At 53.5% G+C, this 25,920-nt stretch overlaps 14 protein-coding genes across 14 annotated transcripts; 7 read left to right on the top strand and 7 right to left on the bottom strand.

The window, feature by feature from the left end:
• Positions 1-95: 95 nt before the first annotated feature.
• On the top strand, positions 96-656 carry AB675_12104 (uncharacterized protein; the record flags this gene model as incomplete). The annotated part of the gene is made up of 2 exons (XM_018141009.1): positions 96-562; positions 617-656. The coding sequence occupies 2 exons, from the start codon at positions 96-98 to the stop codon at positions 654-656; spliced, it is 507 nt and encodes a 168-aa protein (XP_017998343.1).
• A 553-nt stretch (positions 657-1,209) lies between these two features.
• AB675_12103 (NAD(P)H-dependent FMN LOT6) lies at positions 1,210-1,866 on the bottom strand (the record flags this gene model as incomplete). The annotated part of the gene is made up of 1 exon (XM_018141008.1): positions 1,210-1,866. The coding sequence occupies one exon, from the start codon at positions 1,864-1,866 to the stop codon at positions 1,210-1,212; it is 657 nt and encodes a 218-aa protein (XP_017998371.1).
• Positions 1,867-2,522: 656 nt separating this feature from the next.
• On the bottom strand, positions 2,523-4,562 carry AB675_12102 (Gephyrin; the record flags this gene model as incomplete). Its single annotated transcript, XM_018141007.1, has 1 exon — positions 2,523-4,562. The coding sequence occupies one exon, from the start codon at positions 4,560-4,562 to the stop codon at positions 2,523-2,525; it is 2,040 nt and encodes a 679-aa protein (XP_017998407.1).
• Positions 4,563-5,099: 537 nt separating this feature from the next.
• AB675_12101 (N amino acid transport system protein) lies at positions 5,100-6,710 on the bottom strand (the record flags this gene model as incomplete). The annotated part of the gene is made up of 4 exons (XM_018141006.1): positions 5,100-5,161; positions 5,211-5,873; positions 5,926-6,083; positions 6,175-6,710. 4 exons carry the CDS (start codon positions 6,708-6,710, stop codon positions 5,100-5,102), a joined length of 1,419 nt encoding a protein of 472 aa, XP_017998264.1.
• A 430-nt stretch (positions 6,711-7,140) lies between these two features.
• On the bottom strand, positions 7,141-8,856 carry AB675_12100 (Amidase; the record flags this gene model as incomplete). The annotated part of the gene is made up of 1 exon (XM_018141005.1): positions 7,141-8,856. One exon carries the CDS (start codon positions 8,854-8,856, stop codon positions 7,141-7,143), a length of 1,716 nt encoding a protein of 571 aa, XP_017998246.1.
• Positions 8,857-9,326: 470 nt separating this feature from the next.
• Positions 9,327-10,438, top strand: AB675_12099 (Chitin deacetylase 1; the record flags this gene model as incomplete). The annotated part of the gene is made up of 4 exons (XM_018141002.1): positions 9,327-9,372; positions 9,421-9,496; positions 9,541-10,121; positions 10,167-10,438. The coding sequence occupies 4 exons, from the start codon at positions 9,327-9,329 to the stop codon at positions 10,436-10,438; spliced, it is 975 nt and encodes a 324-aa protein (XP_017998412.1).
• A 340-nt stretch (positions 10,439-10,778) lies between these two features.
• Positions 10,779-12,116, top strand: AB675_12098 (12-oxophytodienoate 3; the record flags this gene model as incomplete). Its single annotated transcript, XM_018141001.1, has 1 exon — positions 10,779-12,116. The coding sequence occupies one exon, from the start codon at positions 10,779-10,781 to the stop codon at positions 12,114-12,116; it is 1,338 nt and encodes a 445-aa protein (XP_017998228.1).
• Positions 12,117-12,731: 615 nt separating this feature from the next.
• Positions 12,732-13,804, top strand: AB675_12097 (Chitin deacetylase 1; the record flags this gene model as incomplete). The annotated part of the gene is made up of 2 exons (XM_018141000.1): positions 12,732-13,451; positions 13,499-13,804. The coding sequence occupies 2 exons, from the start codon at positions 12,732-12,734 to the stop codon at positions 13,802-13,804; spliced, it is 1,026 nt and encodes a 341-aa protein (XP_017998347.1).
• A 33-nt stretch (positions 13,805-13,837) lies between these two features.
• On the bottom strand, positions 13,838-14,965 carry AB675_12096 (uncharacterized protein; the record flags this gene model as incomplete). Its single annotated transcript, XM_018140999.1, has 1 exon — positions 13,838-14,965. One exon carries the CDS (start codon positions 14,963-14,965, stop codon positions 13,838-13,840), a length of 1,128 nt encoding a protein of 375 aa, XP_017998389.1.
• Positions 14,966-15,156: 191 nt separating this feature from the next.
• AB675_12095 (uncharacterized protein) lies at positions 15,157-16,070 on the bottom strand (the record flags this gene model as incomplete). The annotated part of the gene is made up of 2 exons (XM_018140998.1): positions 15,157-15,956; positions 16,007-16,070. 2 exons carry the CDS (start codon positions 16,068-16,070, stop codon positions 15,157-15,159), a joined length of 864 nt encoding a protein of 287 aa, XP_017998273.1.
• Positions 16,071-17,022: 952 nt separating this feature from the next.
• Positions 17,023-18,642, top strand: AB675_12094 (High-affinity glucose transporter; the record flags this gene model as incomplete). Its single annotated transcript, XM_018140997.1, has 4 exons — positions 17,023-17,348; positions 17,402-17,867; positions 17,957-18,205; positions 18,301-18,642. 4 exons carry the CDS (start codon positions 17,023-17,025, stop codon positions 18,640-18,642), a joined length of 1,383 nt encoding a protein of 460 aa, XP_017998305.1.
• Positions 18,643-19,191: 549 nt separating this feature from the next.
• On the top strand, positions 19,192-20,057 carry AB675_12093 (uncharacterized protein; the record flags this gene model as incomplete). The annotated part of the gene is made up of 3 exons (XM_018140996.1): positions 19,192-19,417; positions 19,472-19,772; positions 19,868-20,057. 3 exons carry the CDS (start codon positions 19,192-19,194, stop codon positions 20,055-20,057), a joined length of 717 nt encoding a protein of 238 aa, XP_017998222.1.
• Positions 20,058-20,376: 319 nt separating this feature from the next.
• On the top strand, positions 20,377-21,737 carry AB675_12092 (uncharacterized protein; the record flags this gene model as incomplete). Its single annotated transcript, XM_018140995.1, has 2 exons — positions 20,377-21,209; positions 21,266-21,737. 2 exons carry the CDS (start codon positions 20,377-20,379, stop codon positions 21,735-21,737), a joined length of 1,305 nt encoding a protein of 434 aa, XP_017998249.1.
• Positions 21,738-22,189: 452 nt separating this feature from the next.
• Positions 22,190-24,755, bottom strand: AB675_12091 (Lariat debranching enzyme; the record flags this gene model as incomplete). Its single annotated transcript, XM_018140994.1, has 3 exons — positions 22,190-24,484; positions 24,531-24,632; positions 24,678-24,755. The coding sequence occupies 3 exons, from the start codon at positions 24,753-24,755 to the stop codon at positions 22,190-22,192; spliced, it is 2,475 nt and encodes an 824-aa protein (XP_017998376.1).
• Positions 24,756-25,920: the final 1,165 nt, after the last annotated feature.

Raw genomic sequence — 25,920 nt, 5'->3', positions numbered from 1 at the left:
TCCGACCGCAATCGAAGACCCCTCGGTCGACCCTTATCCATTTACCTCTATCACACACGACGGCCCCCCTCTGAACCACAGCCACCTAAGCAGCGATGCCTGTCATTTCCCGCCTCGTGTCCATCCCCCTCCGCATCGGGGAGCTCGCCTTCGCCGGAGTGGTTGCTGGTATCATCGGCCACTTCCTGGATCATCACTCATGGTCTGACAACTGGCCCAAAGCTCGCCTGATCTACACACTGGTCATCGCTGCCCTCTCCATGCTCTTCGGCTTGTTCTGGCTGATCCCATTCTCTGGCGGCTTCTTTACTTGGGGAGTCGACATCTTCCTCAGTCTAGCATGGTTTGCGGCATTCGCACTGATGTATCTGTTCACGAGGGACACCTGTAACTCGAGAGCCTTCGACTGGAATGGGATCACAAGCGGAGGTACATGCAATCGCTGGCGCGCGGTTCAGGCGTTTGCTTTCCTCTCAGCTGTCTTCTGGCTGGTGAGCGCCGTTGTTGGGATCTGGTTTACGCACCGCGAACGGAAGGGCAGACTCGATCACTACGAGACCAAGTGAGTCCCCTGACTTGGCCTTCACATGCTTGATTGTGTACTGATGATGAGCAGGCCCCGTCGTCGCGGTCTCTTTGGGCGATCCCGTGTGTAAGCGATCGAAGTTATTCTCAAGCAGCTGATCGCCTCGAAGTCCACCCTGAACCACAATGATTATGTCCGGCGTACTTTCTGGGTCGAGTCGATGAACACCGTGCAGCTAGCGGAGCCGCAGACAACAGGCGACAACCACTCTCGAAGGACTTATGACGGCGTTGATGGATTCTCTATCAGGGTGAAGCAGGCTTGAATACTGCCCACATCAATAATGACGCTACATGCGAAGTCGTAATACAATTATGTTCAGGATTGCAACTGCTACACTGGGCTTTTGGCCTACTGTAGCTTGCCAGCCTCCTGCTGACGGACGAAATGCTACTGACCGACGATGTACAAACAAAGAGGCTAGTCGCTAGGATACCTATATCACCCACCCAATTATGAGAAGTCGCGCTGAATTACATGATCGTCTGAGATTCCAGTTCCTGCCCGCTGTGCGTTGCGAGAGCAGCTGCTTCCTCTCTTGCTGGCTTGGCGAGACCTTCCTGCAGCCCAGTGGTTTCTCGTGCCCGGAAGACTGCCAGAGCGTCTGCTCCTTCCATTGCACCTCATTTCCCACCACTCTTGCCACACTTGCCCAACATTTGCTCAAAAGCCTCACTGATCTCGCCCCTCTTATCCGACCAGAGTCCCTCCCCGCTCTTTCCGTCCAAGCCCATATCCCGCCCTTGACTCGCAATCACAGTACCCTGTCGCCCAGCAAAAGCTAGCTCGACACCCTTCTCAACAACATCCATCCTCACGCCGCCTAGAACCTCTCTCAATTGCGCATTCGACTTCCCTCCTCCGTGACCTCCGTATGAGACCACCATTGCGGGCTTGCCCTTCCACTCGTTGTACAGATAGTCGATCGCGTTCTTTAGAACAGCTGGATAGCCCCAGTTGTACTGTGGGGTGACGAAGACAAAGGCATCGAAGGAAGAGATCACGGCGCACCAGGCGCGGGTATGTTCGTGAACGTACTTTGCTGGGTCGTCGATTTGAGAAGGGACGGCAGGCTCATCGTGGAAGGGGAGAGGGTGGTCCAGCAGATCGAGGGTGTGTAGCTCGTATGGCTTGGCAGCAGTCGATGGGCTAAGCGTCGATATGGTGTCGAGGGTGAACTTGGCGATTTGTGGACAAGCTCGTGGCTTTCGGGTTGTGCTGACGATTACAGCGATGCGGATAGGTGAGGCGATCGAATTTCCCGTTGTTGCAGCTGCCATCTTAGTTGTGGTGAAAATGTGCGGTGTTTGCGTGAAGGTTACTACCAAGTCGATGATTCAAGCTTGGAACAGTTTCGGTGGATATACGCGTCTTCGTCGATATTTTGTTTCGGTCTTGGTGTAGGGATCCAACATCTTCGAACCTGAGGGGGCAGACAATTTATATCTTGCTCTCACACGCTATCTCTGGTGCCATGTTGTAGCCTACACGTTGTCGATCTCGTAGAACGCCCCTAGGGCTCCACGGACCGGACCCGAGCTTCGGGTCGATAGGCGTGTACGTACCTACAGACGCTCCGAAGATAACAGCTGCCTCACCGCCGCCAAAGACGTGATGAGAACAACAGTCGCAGGGTCGCGATGCGGACCGTCATCGGCTAGACTTCAACATGTGCGTCAAATGGCATGATGTACAGGGGTTCTAAACAAGTCAAGATCGCGAAGCTTCGGCCGAGGAGCTTCGCTGTTATCTCGCCTCGTACTTCCAGGGACTCAAGCCAATGGCACCCCGGTCTGCGTACGTATGCTTTTTGACAGCCCCCACCAGTAGCCGCCTCTAACGTTCTTTTGCAGATCCCTCCTGCACAGCACATGCATTGCTACCGCTTCAGCGTACAGTCGCGGTCCAGAAGCCGAAGAGACATGAAGTCCGTGCCTTACAAATGGCCCATCATCAACGCATTGCAGCGCTCACCAGGCTGCAAGAATCCCTGCTTCTGCGGCAGTTCGAGCAGCGCATTAGCATTAGCCAGACTGCCAACACGACTGCTTCGTTGCATGCCTGTACTTCTCGCGATCAACTTGCCACTCTGATGATCAACTGAAACCACTACCCGATGGTATTCCACTCGAGCAGGATCGCATTTGATTTTGTCGCTCACTGAAACAGGCACGACTTCCAGCCCATTGCCTTCCAATCCATTCATCTTCTGCAGACAGGGCAGCAAAAAGAGATTCGCCGTCACGATCGCACTCGCCGGATTGCCAGGGAGGCCAAATAGCAGTCGCTCGGCCCTTGCGCCGTCCTTGCTCTCCTTGAACGGAACGCTTGCGAATGTAGTTGGCTTGCCAGGCTTCATCGAAACTCGTCCGAAGACGACTTCGCCACCCAGCTTGCGTTCCACAGTCGGCTTCAGCAGGTCAAGCTCGCCCATGCTGACGCCGCCCGTGGTGATAATAACGTCCACATCGCTTGAGCGCAACGCGTCGCGAAGTGCGGTCTCTAAGGCGTCTGCTGGGGTGTCTCGTGCTATTCCCAGGTCGACTACCTCGGAGCATAAGTTCCAACCGCGAATCAACGAGAGAAGGGATGGTCTATTCGAGTCACGGATCTGACCGCCACTGAGTGGCGCCGAGGTATCGGAAATGTCAGTCACCTCGTCGCCAGTTGACATGACACCTACGCGTGGACGGCGGTAGACTGGGACAGATGTGATGCCGCCCGCTGCAAGTAGACCTATTTCGCCACCAATGGCGCTGATTCGTGTGCCCTTGCGCAATATCAATGAGTCCTTTGGTATGTCTGAGCCAGGTTCTCGGATGTTCTCTCCCGCCTCAAGATCTGAGGTCAAAATCGTAACGGTAGCTTCCTCTATTCCATCTGCAGTCGCACTTGCGATTGTTGTGTCCTCGACCATGACGACAGCATTAGCATTCTCTGGAAGCGGTGCGCCTGTCGTAATTCTTGCGATCGTCTTAGCTTCCAGTGGTGGTGGCATTGATGAGGCCTGCGCATGCGATACGGACGCAACTGGGAATGTCCCCTTTAGCGATGACGAAGGTTCCGGTATCCTGACTGCGTAGCCGTCCACAATGCTAGCCCGATAAGCTGGGACCGCTTCCAGAGCTTTGATGTCCTCAGCCACCACGGCACCTGTTAAGGACGGGCTCATAGGCAAGTTTTCAGCAATAGCAGCAGGCGTACGAGCCAAGACCGCGGCAACAGCATCTGCGACGCTCAGCATCGGATACGGTGATGATCGGGCACGGGCAGTTGCGCCTAGGCGTAGGTCGTTTGACTGGGGACGCTCTGCTGGGGACGTATGCGCTTTCGGAACCTTATGGCCACCATGACCTCCGTGGTGATGGTGATGATGGTGGTGATCGTGATTATGAGAATCGTCGGCTTTGGGGACGTCCGATCCGAGTCCGGCATCCTGTTCAAGCTTCTTCACACCTCCTACATGGGCGGTCCTCGAATCCTCGCCTGCGGCTTGCATACATGCATGAGGCAGGAGCTTCAACACCGCTTGTAGATTCTCCTTGGCACCTTTCGGCGAGCCAGGTAGGGTGAGAATAACAGTCTTGTTCCGAACACCAGCAACAGGCCTGGACATCATTGCAAAGGGCGTGACCTCAAAAGATGTCCGTAGCATAGCATGGACAAGCCCAGGAGCTTTCCGGTGCAATAGTGGCTCAATAGCTTCCGGAGTCCAGTCCTTCTTCGCGAAGCCAGTTCCTCCCGTGGTGACCACGAGATTCATGTATGCGTCACCATATGTGTCTGTCCAGCTCCGTACGGTGCGTTGGATATGTGCAATATCGTCTGGTACGATCTCCACCGTGGGCTCATCCCACTTGCCTGCTCCATCTTCAGCGAACGTCGCTTTCAAGATGCTGCCACTTTTGTCAGTTGACGCATCCGCCGCAGCCGTGTCTGATACGATGAGTACCGCTGTCCTGAGCGCTGAACCCATGTCGCATGATAGCCGCGCTGACTGTAGCTAAGCAGATGACTGCAGCGGATGTTCTTGAGATGCTCCAAGGAGTACTGTCGGTAGGTGATTGAAAAAGTCAAGTCAGGTACTTTGGATGCAGTGACGAAAGACTGTAACTAGCCTGTTCAGGGTTCAAAGTTCCAAGGTTCGAGCCCCAAGTTCAAGCCTAAGCCCAATGGGTAGCCCGCCCGGGCGCAGAGAATTGTCTAGGGATGCCAGTGTTCACGAGCCTATCGATTCCTCCACTTCCGCTGGCTCACTCATGGCAGGTGTTCTGCTCTTTGATTGAAATTGTACAACATATGTGAGGTTGGACTAGGAGTACGGACAGACTCTATCTACGTCCCTATGGACCACCATCTTATTGACATACACTCAGCCACCGTGTCGGCGTTCAATCGTGTCCACGACCGGAATGACTATCTGGGTGTATCGTACACTCGAATCTATTTCTGTGCGCATTGAAGGTGTTTTAAGGTGTCGAGGAGCGATCGAGTACCAATTCTAGAAAGCTCACTAATGGCCACCTCCACTGCCTAGCACGGTACCGGAATTGTCTGCACATGAGAACGCACCACCTGAGACTGGTCAGTATTTCGTACTTCTGCAGGTAACAACGAAACTCACCAATAGTGCCATTTGCGTAGGCATCGACGATGGCCTTGATCGTCCCGTATGTACCACCGACAAAGATCAAGGCTCCAATCGCCATAAGCAGAATATGTGCCCCATATATGAGCTTCTGTACGATTGTACCACGCTTATATTCCGAATGATCCCACATCCAGATCCATGCCGGTACCATCAAAGCCAATGGGGCGAAGCAGAAGCTGCCCGTAATAGCAATCAGATAGTTGAAAATCGGGATTGCCTGGGCCAGCAAGAAGGCTAGACTAGCCAGGCCAAATGTGCAGGTCAGCCAGGTCGCCCAATGAACTAGAGAGTTCGATTGCAGGTGCTTCGAGTTTCGCAGTATTCTGACGAAAAGGTATTTGGCTGCAACGTGGCAGTAGAAGGCGCCAGAGATAAGTAGACCCAGTAGACCGACACCGTAGCACACTTTCTTGATTGTGCCGCCTGCTGATCCGAGTGCTGGTGCCGTGATGTAGACGCCACACCAAGCATATATGACGCTTGCAAAGGTGAGGTACGATGCCGTGACGAAAAACATGCACAAGTACAGTGCTTTGTTGAACTCGCTTGGTCGTCGCATCTCGGCTATGACTGGGATGAAAGCAGACGTTCCTGCAGACGATACGAAGATCGTGGTAGTCGCGACCATGCCTGCAGCTGTAGACATATTATGAGAAAGTCGACTTGCGAAAACTTCAAAGAGCCTTACCAAATGTAGGGGCCACTCCCCAGGTAACATAGTCAAGATCGATGGGGCCTTCCTTTGGCGCGGCCGCAGGTCGATCGACCTGCGTCACCGCCACAACCAGGATGAACACTGCAGAGTAGATACTGATAAACCCAACCCAGCCGAGCCATCCAATGTTTCTGTTGCACACGTCAGAATGAACACGAACTGGGCAGAACCAGAGTGGGAAGACTGATGTCTGGCCCGTTTGATCTTCATGGATATACGCACTGGAACGTCCGGACTGATGCCATGGTGGCCACAATGATCATGCTGACAAAATTGAACCAGACAGTACAGGCACCATGCTCACTCAAAGCGTTGAACGCAACGCCACTGCCATTTATGCCTGAGCCTGAGCACAACACCCACGCAATGATATAGAGACCGCCAAACAGTTCTCGGACAATGGGGCCGCCCACGATGCCGATCATATCCGCGATAGAATGGCAGGATGGGTGCTTATTGCGAAAATCGCCCTGGATTTTACCGACATAGCAATTGACACATCCGACCGCAATCAGTACGAGAGCACCACCAGCGGCGCCAAGTGTGTGCATGGCAGGCGGAACGGACAGCACACCGGTGGCGAAGAGAATCTTGAGAAACACAATCGCGGCTCGTGGCCAAGTAACCGTGCGGAAGTCGACACCATCTTCTGTAATTTGGAACACTTCCTGTTCACCTTTGATGGGCTCCGGCGACTCACTCCCTCTCGTAGGAGCGGGAGTGATATCCATTTTCTCGTTCTCGTGTTTGGCGTCCATGTTGAAGTTGTTCGAGGATGGTCTGACGCTGGCCCCTGGAGGGGACCAAGCTCGCCTTGTATACTATCTGACAGAGAGGGTAGGCACCGATCGGTCGATCCTCAACCACTCACCGAGATAAGCCAAAAGATAAGAGCATCAACCAGATTGTAGCGCGAGTCAGTGCCAAAGGCTTGTGGTGCTTCGGTTCCCCGCAAAATAGGTGGAGGGCGTTTGTTCTTTGGTGAGATTGGTGATGACGAAGCTTGGCCTTCTCAGGAAAATGCCGAGAGATACGAGCACAGTACGCGAAACACGCTTTGCCGATTGCATAGTGCAGGCCGATCGGGCATCGCGGCCTTTCTAGTTCCACCAAAGATAACAGCTTTATGCAGCAAAAGCACGTGGTATAAGCTCTGGGGAGTTCGTGATCAGCAATCTGGGCCACAGTCTATAGTTGTTTCCAAGCGTCCGGGCCCCCAGCAGCCGTCTCCCATGCATAAGCGACCTTCAAAACGGTCACCTCGTCCCACCACTTACCAATGATTTGTAGACTGACCGGCAATTTAGTGCCGGAGCCTTTGAGCGGCCCCTCTTCGATATCCAACATGCCGATAGGCATTGCAAGAGCAGGATGTCCAGTTTGATTGAAAGGCGCAGTATTTCCCGTCAGACCGATCTGTTTCTGAAGCTGCAGTATTGGGTTTCCAGTGACACCTGCATCACCCAAATCAGGGTGCGATTTCGCCAAAAATGGAAGCGTAGGAGTTATCAAAACATCAAAAGTCTTTTGCTGCTTCAATCGCTCAAGGTTCGCCTCAGTCACAAACGTTGAAATCGCCGACCAGTCTCCAAGAACGGCATCGTAGCCATGTCGAGCTTTGAGGGACAGATTCGTTGCCTTCCCGTGGATGCCGGGGAAGTTTTGCAAGTCTTGTGCATATACCCCGTTCAGATAGATATTCTTGGTTGATGGAATTGCATTGTTCCACTTGTCCTGTGTCATCGGCCAGAGTTTTTGGTTGAGCTCGTTGAGTTGATAGCCTCTCCGACCACCAAAAGCGCCAGTTTTATTCAAATAACCGCCCAGCTTGGAGATGCCGGTCCAGACTGCACCAGCGGTGCTGTGTGTGGGAACGGAAACCTCTTCAACAGTCGCGCCCAGACTCTTGAATCGGTCGGCAGCCGCAAGAAAAGTGGTCTTCACCCTCGGATCCAATGCCGGTGTATTGAGCCCCTCAGTGAGGATGCCTATGCGCATCCCTGACAGATCTCTCGGATCTGGGTATTGTTGCAGGATTTCATGATATGCAGGTATCTGTTCAGGAGCAGGTGCGCCGTACGAGCGGTCGTCAACGAAGTCTGTACCAGCAATGGCTTTTAGTAATCTCGCATTACTTAGGACATCCCTTGTCATCGGGCCCATATGATCGTTCGTAGGCTCATTGCTGCCAGCGCCCGTCCATGGCACCATACCGAATGTTGGTTTGAAGCCGACAATCCCGCACCAAGCGGCGGGAACTCGTATCGAGCCACCCTGATCTGCTCCGATCGCGTAGTCACAGCCCCCAAGGTCTGGACCAAGGGAGACCAGAACTGCTGACCCTGACGAGGAGCCGCCAGATGCGTAGCCTTGGGCGTACGGATTGTGCACGACGCCTGTCGCGGCTGTGTGGGAGGTCGCTGAGTGGCACAGGTTCTCACAGACAGATTTCCCCGTAATAATAGCACCGTGCTTGAGCATTCGAGTAACGATGGTGGCATCAATTGACGGCGTGTAATCGGAGAAAAAGTTAGTTCCCAACAGCAGAGGTAGACCTCCAACAGCAATGCAGTCTTTGAGTGCAACGGTCTTTCCGTACAGCAGGCTTGATGGGTCGGGCTTGCTGTCCCGAATGTCGCATTTCCAGGCCCATGCGCCATGGGAGTTCTCGTCGGGTGATGGAAAATGAACGTTCTTCCGCTCGAAGCGGTCATGGTCAACCTCTGGCGTATAGTCCTCGGCCGCCATCAACTTCGCCATAGAGTCATGGTAGACTGCCAAGAGATTGACATACTCGGCCTTCTCAGCATCCTTAATAGTCACTCCCAGAATCTCGCAAGCCCGGTCAAGGTCTTTGACAGTGACTGGATTGTTGCTGGAAACGTCCAGCGAAAATACTGACATCTTCGTGCTCTGCGTAAGTGTAGCAAGCTGTGCTTCTCAAGTGCTCTTGTGCAGCCGCTGCAAGGCACGTAGCAAGCCCAACTCCCGCCGATCTACAAATACGGTTCGGCATCCGCTCACTGTTGCGCCATTGATAGGCCATCGTTGGAGATATTCGTTGACTGCTTGCTTGAGAATGGGGACTTTGGTGAGCATGCACATGACGTTTAGGGTCGCCCTTGGCACAGAGCTTCCAAGGTTTTCGGCGATTGCCGGAAGTGAGTTAGATTCTGTTTGTGTCCATACGTACAGGCAATGTATGGATACCGAGAAGGCAGCGATGACAATCCTAGCATGACAGTCTTCGACATGAGATAGCTGGCATTGATCAACATCTCCACAAGACTCATCGACGAGCATTCCATACTAGGCACAATCGACAATTGACCGCAGGCGCAGTCGATAAGGACACCTAGGTACTGACAGGTAACATGGTCAACTTCGATACCAAGTATGACATACCTCGCGACCTTGAGGGTATGGTTTTCGTCACACTCAGGGTCGAGAAAAGCTGACGACGTATAGGCTTTGGCGAGGACCCGATAGATCCCCAGTGGCCGAACGGGACACGCATCGCAGTGTCGTTCGTGCTCAACTATGAGTGAGTATCGCCTACAGTCTAAACTCAGCTTCTAATGACTTCAGAGAGGGAGCGGAGCGTACCTATCACAATGGTGATGGCCATTCAGAGCCATACTTGTGGGAGAAAGGTGCGTCTGGCGGTCACAAGGAAGGCGCACCCTACGTCAACCAGGAATCGGAGTATGAGTACGGAAGCCGCGTTGGCGGGTGGCGACTTCTTCGTCTCTTCAAGGAATTTGGATGGCAGTGGACCACCTACGCTGTGGCCCAAGCGATGCAAGTGAATCCCAAATTTGCGAAGGCGTGCGTGAGAGACGGCCATGAAATTGCAACCCATGGTCTGCGATGGCTCGACATCTGGGACTATGATCTCCAGCAGGAGAAGGACTACATCATCCAGTCTCTGAAAGTTCTGAAGGATGTGACGGGCGAGTGGCCAGTCGGAGCATACTATGGCCGAGGCACACCTAACACAAAAGCCCTCTTTCCAGAAGCCTTTAAAGAAGCCGGGACAGAAATGCTGTGGAACAGTGAAGCATACAATGACGACGTACCTTACTGGGTGGACTTGCCAGCCGAGAAAGACTTGCCTGATGATCAGAAGAAGGGAATGCTAATTGTGCCCTATAACTACGATTGCAACGGTTTGTGCACAGGACGCTCGCAACGACAGATGCTGACTTTGGCAGACGGGAAATTTCACATGAGTCCTGGAAATGGCGGAACTGCAGCGTGGGAGGCGTATCTGAAGTCAACGTTCGATATGCTCTATCGAGAAGGTGGTAGAATGATGAATATTCCGCTACACAGTCGGATTGCTGGTAAGCCAGGCCGTTCTGAAGCCCTTCGAAATTTCATGAAATATATTCAGCAGCACGAAGGCGTGTGGGTGGCCACTAGACGAGATATTGCGAAGCATTTCAAGGAGAAATATCCATACAAGCCAGGGCATCGAGCATAAGGCCGATAGTTGCGATAGGTAGCCAGTCCATGCCGTCGCGATGTATATTTTGTAATGACAAAAAGTGCCAGACCCATGGGTTTCCCATGACTGCCCTGGTGAATCTTCGAGCCTGGGGTGTTGTTTCTTTCCCCTACTAAAAAATCTACATTTGCTCGCCCAGATACATGTATACCTGAATACCATCAAACGATGCTACGCGGCTGGCTTGGCTGGCGCTGCTCGATTGGAGAATAACCAACTGCGTTGCCTCCGGCATCGATAAAGTGCTTTATGTCGATTTACCCCTAAACTCGCACTGATCTCGGTGCCGCTATCAACAATAAGTCAGGCAGATATAATGGCTGCCATCCAGCAAGAGCCGTCTGCAGCGCCAACGACAGCCAACGCACCTGCAGATGCTGTGGTGGATCCTCATGCGAAGTCGACGGATGATGGAACCAGGAATGGAAGCCAGGCGGATGAGAAGACGAGGTCCGAATCTGCATTATTCACGCCTCTCAGCATCTCAAATGGTCGCATCGAGCTCGCGCATCGCATCATCATGGCACCCATGACCAGGAACCGGGGAGTACCACTCTACTTGACAAGACCCAACCGTGCGTGGGCCCACGACGAGCTCGGAGCTCTCTACTATGGACAGCGTGCGACTCCTGGTGGCCTCATTATTACCGAAGGCATCTATCCCACTGTGGAAGCTTCGGCGTCGCCTTGCGTGCCTGGCCTCTTCGATGACAAGCAAGTTCCCGGGTGGACGGCCGTGGTCAATGCTGTTCATGGGAAGGGAGGATACATCTTCGCGCAGCTCTGGCATGCAGGGAGGACATGTCTTCCGCATTTCACAGGCAAGCCAGCCATGAGCTCAAGCTCAACGCCGCTTGACGGCGATCAAGAGGCTAGATATCCACCGCCCGATGATGATAGTGGCTCTCCGGGCACTGGACAACGAGTAAAGTTGAGAGACTTTCCACCTCAGGAGATGACCTACAGCGACATCAAGCGCACGATTGACGCATACGTTAGCACGGCCAAGCGGGCAATGGACCAGTGCGGCTTCGATGGCATCGAGATACACGGCGGCAACGGTTATCTCCTTGAGCAGTTCCTGAGTACAAACGTCAACAAACGAACAGACGAGTACGGCGGCACAATTGAAGGCTATTGCCGCTTCCCGGTCGAGCTCATGACCGCACTTGCTGATGCTATCGGAGGCGAGAACGTCGCGATACGGTTGTCCCCGTTCGGCCTCTTCAACCAGTCATACGGCGAGCAAAGACCGGAGATCTGGTCTTATCTCTGCCGGGCACTCAAGCAGAAAATTTCAAATATGTCCTATATCCACTTCATTGAGCCTAGGTTCGAGCAGATAATCGACACGACCTCGAAAGACTCGTATCTGAAGTCTCTCGGTGGGAACATCAGCATCAAGCCCTTTCAAGAGATCATGGGCAGCACGCCTTTCGTTGTATCCGGAGGCTACAATGACACCAACATCTGGGGAGTTATTGAGTCCGGGAACGCGGATGCCATAAGTATCGGCCGATACTTCACAAGCAATCCAGACCTGGTAGCTCGATTGCGCGAAGGCAAAGAGCTGCGAAAATATGATCGCGACCGCTTCTACTGGATTGATGAGCCTAGAGAAAGGGGATATACAGACTTCGAACCGTTCTCATAGAATTGTCATTACAATATACAAGCACTCTCTGGACCTCCAGCGACTTGCATTGCGAGATCGAATACCCTTTTAGGAAATCACCGAGCTGGCATTCATGCGTTATCAGCCACGGAAGACTATCTGCGGAGATGTCCCGTCATATCATATGCTTTGGTGTCTTTGCCGTATCGTTGGGGTCCTGTGGAACTACGCTTGGAGATAGCATGCATGAATGTTCCGAGCACGATATCGTATCTGCTGCATCTGATAGCACGAACTCCCGAGGTCGCTGAGTACCCGACGTGCGATCCAGAACACCGAGAACGCTCACAGCGAACATACAACCGGGAAGCTTCCAGACCGGCGGTGAGCCAACAGTACGGCTCAGGTGATTAGTCCAGTCCCGTAAGCTCACCCACGGGCCAGGCAGTGATCGTTGAGTTCGGCTCAGCGAAGCAGGGTGTGCCAGTCTGCAAGTTGACCGCTCGAGGCCTGCGGCAGACATCATTTCGGGTATCAAGCGTCCGACAACATCTGGCTCAACTTGCCATCAGCTAGATCACATCGGATCCGGAACCACAAAACCTCGCTCCAGCACACGCTCTTCGGTGAACAGGCAATCGGCCTGAGCACAGAATGGCGACACCAGGTCCCAGACCATTCGAAATCTCCACCGACCACTACGATTTCCCTCGCGACCTCACTGGCTATGGCCCCAACCCACCACCAGCACCATGGCCCAATAATGCCGCTCTAGCACTGTCCTTCGTCATCAACTATGAAGAAGGCGGCGAGAACTGCGTCTTGCACGGCGACCCGACCTCTGAAGCAGCTCTCTGGGAATCAGCTGCACGCTATCCACCTCGCCAGCAAGCTCGTGCGGTCAACGTTGAGAGCGATTACGAGTATGGTTCGAGGGTAGGTGTTTGGAGGATCATGAAGCTTTTCGAGAAGCACGGCTTCAAGTGGACGGTGTATGCGGTTGGTATGGCTGCGGAGAAGAATCCGGAGGTGGTCAAGCGGACTTTGGCTGGTGGTTCGGAGATTGCGAGTCATTGCTACAGGTGGGTGAACTACGAGGACTGGGACCCAGTTCGGGAGAAGGAGACGATTGTGAAGGGAATCGAGAGTCTGAAGGCGTTGTCCGGGCAAGTACCGAAGGGCTGGTATTATGGGAGGCTGAGCAGTCAGAGTCGGGCACTGGTATGGGATGTCTATGATGAGATGGGCGAGGAGCTGGTGTGGCAGAGTGACAGCTACAGTGACGACATCCCATACTGGGTGGATGTTCCAAGAGAGCTGGACATGATCAAGAAGGGTGAGAGGAAGAAAGAGGATGCTAAGGGAATGTTGATGGTTTGTCCTTCCGCCCATCTTGTGACTTGGGTACTGACTGCTTCCAGGTCCCGTACACCTACGATGTTAATGACTTCAAGTTTCACACTCCGACGGGCTGGGGTGGTCCTGGCGACTTTTTCCACCATATGAAGAATGCCTTCGATGTGCTCTACGAAGAAGGTCGAGAAGGCACCCCAAAGATGATGACGGTCGGACTTCATTGCCGGATCATCGGAAAGCCAGGTCGGTTCCGGGAGCTGCAGCGATTCTGTGAGTATGTGGCGAGCAAAGAAGGGGTCTGGGTAACGACAAGGGAAGAGATCGCGAAGGTGTGGCGCGAGAAGAGACCATACAAGATCGGAGAATTATGATAAATAGCGGCTATGTCGTTGCAATCTCAGCATTCAGCTGAACGTCCTTACTTTATTGTCCGGCGAAAAGATCGTCAGCGTCCTACCAGCGTCGACGGGCCCAATATCTATGCTGTCTGTCGAGATCGAACCCTCCGTGACGACCAGTCCAACACCGCCAGAGGTATATTCGTCGTCATAAGCGCGCAGCTCGAGATCACCAATACGGCACGCGAGGTTTCCACCTTCAGCCTTGATCGCAATCTCGTATTTGGCGTCGAGCGACCAATCCAAAGCTTTTGTCGCAAGCTCCTTCCGCGCCTCATCTCGTGCTTTCACCAAGGCGACTTTTCCCACTCGCAGGAACATCAAGCCATACCATCGATTCAACCCCCGAACGCGTACGGCGACACCGGAAGAAGCTCCCAGATTGACCGTGAAGTTGTGGGCGGTCACCTGATAATCTGTCCATTCCCGGGTACCGTGACTGATAATGCCCTCTCCCTCGGACTGTGCAAGGAAGAACGAGGGCCCCATAGCTGAGTGAAATTTGTCGACCGACGAAACGAATGATCTTTCCCAGAAACTAGTGTCCCCAGTGTACTCAGTAGCCCCTAGATCTTCATTGCTGGCAGGCGGGCGTTGTATCCTCAACTGTGGTGTACCGCTCCATGACAAGCTGAACAGCCTGACTTCGCCATGGGTATCCACGCCAGAGGAGGAGACTGCAATCCCGACCTGCTGTATGGGCATGTTCTGTAGTGAGGCCGGTATGGTCCAACTCAGATCTGTTTGCTCAAGATCCTTGAGCGTTGAATGATCACCGTCCAAGATGATGAGACGACCACTCTGATCGTATGCTTTGACTCGAATGCATGCCTTCAAAGAATCAATGCTGCCCGTAGACTGTACCTTGGCGATGATCGTCTGACCAGGATAGACAAGAGGGCAAGCGGACAGTTCGTAATGTCTGCTCACGCTCAAAACGTCCTTGGGCGTGAATGTGTCGGACGCCAGGTCTATGGCTTCATCACTGCTGCCAGTCTCTTGGATGGAGATCACAAGGGCTGCACGACCGTTCGTTTGAGCCCAACTCAGCTGTGCTTTCTCGGCCGAGTTTCCACGAAGCTGAAACCCTTGTACACTGTGAGGTAGCGTGAAATGGAATTGCTCTTTCGGCATGTCAAGTGGCTTCTGGCACGCGAGTCGCATACCCAGGCTCGCGAGGTCGTAAGTGATTCGCGCAGCGTTGTTGATAGAGTAGCCACCGTCCGTACTTGATATGATGACCCGGTCAGCTATTGGTCCTCGCCAGTCGAGCTTGCTTGGCTTGCTAAGGTGGCTCGGAGAGTCAGCTCTTGTTGCTGGGGCGCCTAGCCATCCAGGCCCAGCATAATTCCTACTAGACATCCCAAGTTGCCTGAGTTGCAGTCGGTGTCCCAGCCACTAGTGTTGATGATGTGCATCGCCAGATCAAAGTCATGGCCGCCGTACAGTAATGCCATTATCATGATACCGTGGTTTGGCATCACATGACAGATACCTGAGTATTTGTGGTAGCCGTGGTAGTCATCTATTTTCTGGCGAGTCTTGTGCCAGTCATTGTCTTGCTTGGTCCAGGAACGTATTTCCGTTATGAGCCGAGCTATAGCACAACCCGATGGTACGAAGGATAGCCCTGTGTCCAGAAGGTGGTCGACGTCCTTCGAGACAAAAGCCTCTGCTTCCATAGCCGCCCATAACACAGCAGCGTGAACTGCCTCGCCATCGTGACTTACTCTGGCCGCTGCCGTTGCCAGACGTGCAGCCAGTCCGGCATTGCCGGGAGCGATGAGCCCAAACCCGTCGATGAAGATCTGAGCGCCGATCTGCTCAGCTACCGTAAGGCCGTTGACCTTAATTGAGCCACTTTCTGGCGCTGGAATGCCTTTCTTTTTGAGATTGAGGTAGGCCGTATGTTCTGTGCTGATCCCGTTGCCACCCCACCAGAAGACGTTCCTCTTCTCGATCACGTTGTTCAGCCACGTCTTACCCACATCAGCAGGCGAAATGTCCAAGCCGTGTTCCTCTAGCGCTCTCACGAACGTGAAGGTTCCTGATATGTCATCGTCGATAACAACACAGGGCAAACCAAACTTCTCATGCACGTAGTAGTGGATGGGTCCAAGTCGGTCTAGAATCTGATGGTACGTCCAATTCTCAAACGTCTTCCGACGAGTACACCAATGATTTTGCCTAGAACTCCGGCATAGACTCTTTCCAGATAGTCGTCTGGAATAGCGCCCATTTCGCTTGCTTGTGCATCGATCTAGCAGCAGATACTTCGATGAGCAGATGCAGCGAATCTTTGAATTACCTTATCATTTCGCACGAGCTCGAAAACCACAGACCAAATGGAAGTTTTGCTATTGAATGGTTGTTGTTGCATCGACGTGGGCTAGTCAGGCTCTTCAAGTGGAGTACTTCACGTGGCCGACTTGCTTCGCGCCTACCCACCCTGTACAAGTAATGGACAAAGGAGGGAAGCCGGCAGAAGGAGCAAGTCGGTATGGAATCTCAGAGGACGTTGCCTAGTGGGCAAGGTTCGAAATGCAATGTTCAAAGGATCTTTCTCGGGATTGATATATCTGAAAGTGGGCGGAAGGTGATTGGAACCCGGCGGGTCGTCCTGCAAGCTCCACTTCGTGGACGCATCGTTGCTTCACCAATCCTAAGATATCAGGCCTGTCCATCATAGATTTTAGGTCCGGAAGGGCGCTGGAGACCTGGTGTTCTGTCGCTTATCACGTCGGTGAGTCTGAGATGGGCCTCACTTGGTCGTTGAACTGTACGAAAGATATGTCAAGAGATCCCCCACCAAGGAGGGTGCTGTGAAGTTTACAGTGACTCCGAGTTGGAAAGGACACCCGGCTCTTGCTCCATAGCTCGGCGGGCTTCTTCCGACACGCCTAAAAGCTTCCCATTCCAATCCCTTTCCTTTCATTGATCATCATACTCTCCACCAACCCCCATTCTTGATAGACTGCGGGGAGATAACGATGGCTTCTAGATTCCAGGGTCCCAAAGCATATGGCAGTGCCCACCTTGTCGAGTATACATGTATATGTTGTCGCCACGCGAGTCGCTCTCCGCTCTCGACCTGGAAGCCAGTCTACGATCCTCAGGAGCCCTTCGACCAAGTCAGCCGGAGGCAATAACAACAACAACAGCACCATGTTGTTCAGCAAAGTACCACGCTCATGCCGAGGAACCGAATGGCACTGACAGTATGCCTGATCCTGGTGTCAGTCATCGACTCAGTCCTCGTTGGTTACAATAGCAGTCTTATGGGATCGTTGAACGTGATGCCGTCATACTCGAGATACTTCAGCTTGACCACTGCGACCAAGTCCCTCAATACCGCAATTTCTTACACTGGAGGTGCCTTCATCAGCTTGTTCGCTGGCTTCATCGTCGAATGGAGGGGAAGAAAGGAGTCCATTCTCTGGGCTGCCACTGGTGCCGGTATTGGAGGCATCATCCAAGGGTCGGCGCAGAACATCGGCATGTTCATTGCTGGACGACTGTAAGTTCTTCCCGAAGTTGTCGGGAGGCCTTTTGCTGATCTGCTATTCACAGGATTGTTGGCATGGGCATGGGTCTGGCTCAGACAGCTGCTCCAACTCTTGTGGCAGAAACACTGGACAAACAACACCGTGCTTTCGCTCTTGGGCTGTATTACGCCTGCTGGGGCGTTGGCACCTTGGTTGCCTCCGGAGTCTGTTACGGCACCCAGCATATCGACGGTACGGCCGCATGGAGAATTCCATCTCTCCTCCAAGCAGCCCCAGCCATAGCGGCTGTGCTCATCCTGTTCTTCGTGCCTGAGTCACCGCGTTGGTTGATTAGCCATGACCGTCACGACGAGGCTCTTGAGGTCCTGAAAGTCGTCAATGGCACAGACGAGGACGGAGTCCAGGTTCAGTATCGTGAGATCGTGGACACAATTGCTCTGGAGAAAAGCTTCAACAAGAGTATTCCGCAGGCCCTGAGCGCGAAGCCCAACCGTCGACGATTGCTCATCACTTCTACTTTTTCGATCATTGTGATGTTGCCAGGCACGAACATCGTCACCTTCTATTTCGGCGATATGCTGGCGGGCGCCGGTATCGACAGCCTGATACCCAGCTCCAGATCAATATCATCCTTACGTCCTGGACACTTGTCATCGCGCTTGCTGCTTCATGGTGGGCGGACAAGTTCAGCAGAAAGATGCTCTGTACGTCGTCTTTGGTCGGCCAGATCGTTACGCTGTTCCTACTCGGAGGCTTCACCAAACTCTGGGGACTGTCAACCAACACCAGTGGTATATATGCCACCATAGCGATGATCTTCCTCTACAACGCAACGTACGCGTGGGGCATCACGCCTCTTACTGTGCTGGTGAGTTCCTTAAACTCCGAGACGTCTATCGACATTCATAGGCGCTCGGATGGCTACCGCGAAACCACCTGAGCTCTCAACTGACCAACGTATAGTACCCGCCCGAAGTCCTGTCTTACGAGATCCGCTCGATAGGAATGTCAATCTACACTTTGACAACAAAGCTGTGCGGTCTGCTTGCTGCAATGGCGATTCCATACGGTCTCAACGCCCTAGGCTACCAATTCTACTTCGTCAACGCCAGCTTTGACGTTCTGATGGTCATATTTGTGCTCTTTGTCTGGGTTGAGACCCGGGGCTTGACCCTTGAAGAGGTCGACAAGCTGTTCGACAGCGAGAAGCGTGAAACCGTCATTGAGCATGTCAAGGAAGAAGTGGGCGTGAATCTGGACCGGGCAGAGGACAAGACTGCCACCGTCACTGAAGCCAGACTCTAGTGCACAGCCTGCAAAGGCATGAGCAAAGGAATACTGCCAAAGCGGGCTTCACTAATCCCTCAACCTCAACTTTGGCCCGAAGTCAGGGCGGAACGTAATCCACGTTCATGACTGTACATAGCACCGCAGGCCGCACTATCGTGTTACAGATCTCAGAAATGTAAATGCTCGGCCGACGAGTCACGGCCTTGCTTCGTTCATTCGGGGCTAGGTTCCAAGCTTTGAGCCACGAATGATGTAAGCCGAGGTGCCTCTGTGTGATGACAAACCGATAAAAAGTGGTAGCTCGTTTGCAACACTCCAGTTTGAGGCAACGAGTCATATGATCTAGCACGAATCAAGAATGCTAACCGCCTGCCCAGGAAGCCTCACAGACGGCTTCAAGTTGAGTAAAGAACGAAGGGCAAACTCTCCGGCTTGCAAATCGTAGACAGCCCAAGCAGTCGCAGCTGCCATGTGGCGCTCAATGCGTTCAGATATAGTCTGCGGCGATCGTCGTCGCAAGCTTCCAGAACAAGTACCACAACTTGCGAATAAGTCAACCCAATCATGTCGACAGCATTGATCATTGGCGCCGGTGAGCGCGTAGGACAATCAGTTGCTGATAAGTTCGCGAAAGCCGGTTACAAGATTGCCGTGGCCTCGCGCTCCAACAAAGTCAAGGGCGACGGCTACAAATTCTTCCCGTTCGATGCGACCAAACCTGAGACCACAGCCGACCTATTCTCAAAGGTCCGCAAGGACGTTGGAATCCCAAGCGTGGTGGTCTACAATGGTGCGCAACAAGCCCACCCAGACGCAATGAATTCATTCTAACCACGTGCTCCAGCATACGGCGCCCGCTTCGGCACCGTTCGAAACCCCTTGGACCTGCCGATCGACGACTTCAACGCCGACATGGCCGTCAACGCGGCCAGTCCGTTCGCCAGTGTCGTAGAAGCCGTCAAGGGCTTCAAGGAGCTGAAGGCCGAAGGGAAGCTCGGAAAGAGTGGAGCGACGTTCATCTTCACGGGCAACATGCTGAATGACACGGCTGGGCCAAACTTCATGACTTTTGGCATGGGAAAATCTGCTGCTGCATTCCTGATCAAGTCTCTGGCGTTGGTGGATTTCGCAGATGAGCCATTCAAGTGAGTTCCTTCATCTCCTTGCCTACTAAGTTCAGAGACTGCCTGTTCTTCAGCTGCCTCGAGATTCCAGAATACTGACATGACGACCTCGGTAGATTCTACTACGGCGACCAAAGACATGCGGACGGGGAGCCGTTCTATACCGGTCTCAGCGGCCCAGCCCACGCAGATGCTTACTTTGAACTCGCACAGAAGCCGGAGCAAGGACCCTGGCAGTATACATTTGTCGAGGGTGCAGGATACAAGAAATTCCCGAAACCAGAGACTCTACGCAAGCCGCAGTGAGAGGCAAGATATCCGAGGAGGTGTGTAGAATAGAGAAAAGCTATCGCAGCAGCGCAAGAATCTCAATGAGCTGATCAAGAGTGGGAAGGGAAACAGAAACAGAATACTGAGCAACGCAAACGAGAGATTATTTCAGCAAAAGCACAGGCAGTGAATTTCCTAAAGAGAAAGATGCAAAGCCTCTTTAATAACGGCGCGTCGCGTGTCGAGTACGAACGGAAGATATATCCGTTCGCCAATACTACCATGATCTCGACCTAGAACCAGACCTCACCGTACTCCCACAAGCTCACTACCGCCCTACTCGCATCTCCCCACCATGGCCCCAAGCAACCCAACAACCGCACCCCTCCTCTCCCTCCTTCCCTCATACAACCTCACAACCCTCCCGCCACGCCTGACAGCCCTCGCCGCCTCCCTCCTCACCCAGTCCCGCCAGCGTGCCCCACAACTCAAGCCCGAAGAGGAGATTGCGCGTCCGTACGCCTGTGCCGAAATCGCGGTCGATCGGTTGCGGGAGGCGCTGCGGCTGCCGCCGAAGAAGACTGGGAAGGCTAGAGGAGGAGGGGGGCCGCCATGCAAGCCGGCTGTGTACAGAAAGTTACTTGGGTTTTTGGAAGGTGTGCTCGAGCGGGAGGTCGTCACGCCGAAAAGCACGAGCAAGCGCAAGCGGGCTGTGATTGTTGTGGAGCCGAGCGCAAATGGCGAGGGTGATAATGACGAAGGCGAAGAGGTCGCAACACCAAGCAAGCGTGCGAAAACGAGCACTACAGCAGCAACCGCCACGCCCACCAAAGTCCGCACACCTATCTCTAAACCCACACTCAGTGCCAGCAAACCTACCTCGTCGTTCAGCGGCCGCATCTCAACTTATAAGCCCACGATACCGCACGCCGAAGCACCAGCCCATATAATGCCCACAATCCGTAAACTCACGAAACACTACAATACCTCCCCTATGGCGCCACACATCTACACTGGCGTATGCGTTCTCCTCCGCCTTGCCAATATCTGGCCTCCCTCCCCCAACACCGAAGACGTCCTACGCGAAGACTTCCACGCCTCAACCACAGCGCTCGTCGTGGCGCTATACCTCCTAGTCCTGACACGAATGCAAAAGGGCCAGTTGAAGACCAAGACGTTCAATGCTGTGTGCGCGCACGCCGTCGAGTCATTAGGGTCATCTGACAAAGGCGTGCCGCTCAAAGAGAGTATGATTTCGGACTGGATCAGAAGGCTAATCGTGAGGGCTGGGCCAAGGGACAGGACTGGTGGGATAGTGTGCCTGAAGCCACGTTGAACGTTGGTGTGAATGGAATGGGTGGTGCGGATGGTGACGACATCGAGATGGAGGCGGACGATGAGGAAGATCTTGTGATGCTGAGCGACAACGAAGCAGAAGTAGAGGAGGTCGCGGCAGTGGGAGTCACGAAACGAAAAATAGAGGTCGGTCTGGAGGTGGAAGATCCGGAAGACGTGCTCTTGCCTGGCCTGGGGACAATGATGCAAGACGCTTTGGATTGGAACAGCGAGGACAGGAAACGTGCTTTTGAGAGTTGGAAGAAGGGCATAATGAAGCGTCTGGAAAACATGGGCTCGAATGCTGCCGCCAACCGGGCGTCGGCAGGTAAGAAGAAGGCAACACCGAGTAGAAGGGCGAACGCAGTTGTTGCACACTGAGCGGTAGTATCGAGCTCGACTCGCTTCACTGCGTGATCTGATTATGGGAAAAGTGCTTGTGTGCCGCTTCTACGCTACTGTACATGTGCGAATGGGTATCATAGACTTTTCCCGGAACGCCCTGTAACGACGGATACTACGCCACCTCATTATCGATCGCATGTGCCTGTAACGTCGCCATTCGGGAGGCCGGACATTATGTTTTCGCGATAGCCTTCGGTGGCCCCGTCCTCTTCCTTGTGGCTGAGACGACAGAGTCTAGCATGAGCTCGGAAATGAGTAACTCCATCACGCTCTCGAGATCAGCTCCAACCCAGACAGGGCACCTTCTCGGGTGATCGGAGAGGAGTGTTGCACATTCCAAGACTGTAGCGCCCTTCCCGCGGCTGCTGTCATCTTGCGGTCTCTTTACCGACTTTCCATGGTCGACTTGTGCGCTGAGGACTGCAGGTTCAATGATTGAGGTAGTGGCCACGTCCACCTCTGCTGCCACCACGACCCCGACCCCGACCAAAGCCACCTCCGCGCCCGCGCCCACCGTGACCGCCACGGCCTCTGCCACGACCTCTGCCTCGACCACCCCAGCCGCCTCGATCTTCAGAAGGTTTAGGCCCAGCAAGCATTCTGGCATCTCTCTCCTCTTCGCTGATGTCAAAAGGATTGTCAATGCCAATGAGCTTGCAGAAGGCACTGGTTTGTGGGTTGGTCACTTCTCGTGGCATTTCTCCTTCCTCGACATGGATCTCGGAGTCATAGACAGGCGCGGTAACCTCGAAATTCTCGGGCACCTCGAGTTTGCCTTCGCTGACGATGTGCTCAAAGACCCATTTGCGCTCCTCGAGTATACGCTGATCGTAGTAGGTATCGCCGCGGTGATAAGGAGTTGGATCCTCTCGTTTGCCGCTGAGCTGCAATTCAGGTGCGAACACTCGAAGGATTGCAAGCCATTCTGGATCGTATCGGAGCTTGACCGGTCGCTCGATGGCAGTGACCTCATTAAGTTTTGCCGTGGCGGCTAGAGGCTCGACTTCCAGCAGCTCCAGGAAATGACGACCAGGGAGACATTTGTCGAGCGCAAGGAAATGGGTGGTCTTGTTTGTGATCTCTTCGGGAAATGGTAGGTCGGGAGACTTGTCAACCTCGACAGGCTTTTGGAAGATCTTAGATATGTTTTCGAGCTCCGCTTGGATGTCGTCAGGTACGGCTGGAGCATCGATGATCACGGCGTCCTCGTCGGCAGTATTCGCATTTGTGTAATCAGTCAAAACGAATTCAGCAGCTTCTGGCCGAAGAGCTGATTCTGTGCTCGGACGGGGCGAGGTATGACCATTCTGCTGCTGCGGCACAAATTCCTTGGCTGAAGCATCGAGTGAGGATCTTGTGCTATCTGCAGACGACTTACGAGCGACGGGATTGCTCGGTCCAGTCGAGCCAGTGATTGGAGCTCCGCCATCCTCACTAAGGTCAGACTTCCTGGACTGCGCTTGCATACCGAGTGTTGGGAAAGGGCTGCCTGATCTTGGAGGTGGCTTGACGATTGTGTCGTCTTCGTCACTCATGTCCAGATCGATTTCATCTGGGTTCTTGGCCATAGCGATCGGTGCGGCCTTCAGCAGTTTCCCGGTCGAGTCATCGTCGGAAAGTTCAAGATCGAGCTCATCAGGGTTCTTCGCCACAGGCGCCTTTTGCGGCTGCACTGGCAGCTGCTCCGACGTAGAATTCTCCAATGCCATGTCTCGTGGCCATCTTGCGTCCAGAGCTTCGAATCGTGGAGATCGGGGACCGGGAGGAGGTTGCTCTGGAGACCCGGACGGCTCTCTAGATCGTTTTGCAGGTCGCGAAACGCAGCCGCCGTCGAGCTGTGGGATTCCTTCTGTTGTCGGCATCGGCTTTTCAACCACATTGACGTCTCTGTTAAGATCGTCGTTGACCGTGACTTGTTTGAATGTTTCGTTGAAGGTGTACGATGGTCCGGCCTCCCCTCCGTTCTTTTCTCGTTCTTTTCGCCGCTCTTGTTGTTCTGCCAGGTATTGCTTATGCTCTTCGGCATCTGCGACCTTAGCAGACTCCTGAAAATCGTGCCAGCCAGAGAGCTGCTCTTTATGGCGGCCCTGAGGGATGAGTTTTCCATCCTTGGTCCGGATGCCTTCGGGATCGTTGTGGTTGTAGGTGGCCTCATACCGGATATGAAGGTGAGCAGAAAACCAGTGCTTTGGTCTCAACCGGTCCAACACCATCTTGGCTGCAGTGTTACCTAGCTTCGCATTCTCAGCATCGTACTGAAATCTATCTTTCTTCTTGAACAGCCACCTCCAGTTTCCAGACCATTCGATGGTTTGCGGCCAGTCATGCGACATTCCGATATCGACTTGCGAACGAATTGCCAAGAGTTTTCGCACGTCAAGTTCTCTGACATGGTAGATGCCATACATCTCCTCGTTGTTGTAGGGCAGTCGCTCATAGTGTGGTCGGCGGAAGTCATAGCCTTTCCAGATGCCGGACATGCCAGCGACACGAAGGTTGCCGATCTGAAGGACGTTTGCTGCACCCATGTAGTAGATGTTGGGGGCGACCCAGCCGCCATAGAAGAGTTCGAATAGATGGTTTGATGCTTCATGGTTACCGCCGATGAATATGGTCAGAACAGGCGCAACTCTGGCTCCGCTGTAGTACTCGTGGAAGTCGGCCATTTCGCGATATTTGGCGGGCATAGCTGTAACATTGAGATCGTGCTTATTGCGAACAGCCTGCGGCAAGTTAGCCGACGCCAACCCACCTCAACAGCGAACAGACCTGGAAGTCACCTCCAATGATGAGTACATCGACTCCGTCCCATCCTTTCTCTGCACATTTCTGGTCGAGTGCTTCGTAGATGGCGTTGAGCGTGCCATGTCCCTTCCAATGTCAGTCCTAGCACCAGAATAATTGCTTGCAACTTACGCAGCCTTCTACAGCCACTCTCATCATGGTGTCTTGAGCCTCAGCCACTTTGACTGAGATTTCGTGAGCCTCGGCCATTTTCAGTCGCTGCTATGTCGAGACCCTGCCGCCGTAGGCACCACACAGCCTTGTCGATGTGGTCTCGCAATCAGCCTCCGACCCCGTGCTGCCACTCCGAGTGCCAAAGTCAGGCGCATAGAATGAGCATGCAGCTCGTACTCACTGGGATGCGCGACAGTCAAAGTACAAAGGTCGTGTGTCAGACGGGCACTCGTAGGATATGGTGTAAACTTGTCGAAGGCTTCGACTTTGAGATGGAGATGCTTGGCATCAAAAGTTTATACAACCCGTGCTTTTTCTTCACTGTCTTTCCCGTGACGCATAGATCTATCAGCTGGCAGAAGCATACCTAGATCACATGGCCCCCAATCCAGCTCCGTACATCCTCCCCGAATGTTGGCGATGGACGTGGCACGATCGAAGTTCCTAGCGGAAGCATCACAGCAGCTGTTCGCGACCGGGTCCACGACATCTGCCCACTTGTCAGCTGAGCGTAATGCGCTCCAGTCTGGTCTACAGAACAGCAATAAAGGCACGGATTTCACGAGATGCAGGCCGTGCGGCACCATCTGGGTCCCTGGCCTGTCTATGGAATTGAAGACGACGCGTCCGGCCGCACAGGGGAAGCGATCTAAGCCTGGAGTCTCAAGCACCGCAACTACCATCACGACCGCCACTTGCAACGCGTGTGGAAGAAGTACTCGACACGTGCAATTGCATAAAGGCAAAACACGTTCTACTCGTCAGACTGAGCAGGCAGCAAGTGCGATTCCACGAATGGCGCCTGATCATGCTACCACGGTACAAGAGGTCACCGAGCAAAGCGCGACTGGACTGCGGCGATTCACGCCCTCGGAGCCCAAATTGAGCAGCAAGCAAAGAGCCAAGGCACGAAAGGACCGCTCTGGTCTGCAAGCACTTCTGAAAGGAAGCAAAGAAGGCAATTCATCTGCGCCAAAACTCAGCTTCATGTCGTTAATGAAGCAATGACACTCTGGCACATGCAATTTGCAGGGCTCTGGGATTCTTCCAGCAAACAAGCTTCAGTATAAGGTTTAGCTCCCGTAGTGGGAATTTGCCCCACGGTGCGTCATTCTTTGCATTTCTCAAAATCTTTTGGACCAATTCGAGAACATTCGCATCTGCGACTGGACTTGGTGCGAAAGCGCAATCTGGATGCTGA

This window comes from Cyphellophora attinorum, assembly GCF_001299255.1.
Source record: "Cyphellophora attinorum strain CBS 131958 chromosome Unknown Contig19, whole genome shotgun sequence".
In the NCBI taxonomy this organism is placed as follows: domain Eukaryota; kingdom Fungi; phylum Ascomycota; class Eurotiomycetes; order Chaetothyriales; family Cyphellophoraceae; genus Cyphellophora; species Cyphellophora attinorum.
Note: the sequence above shows the minus strand (reverse complement) of the source record. Positions and strands in the feature narration are given on the sequence as shown.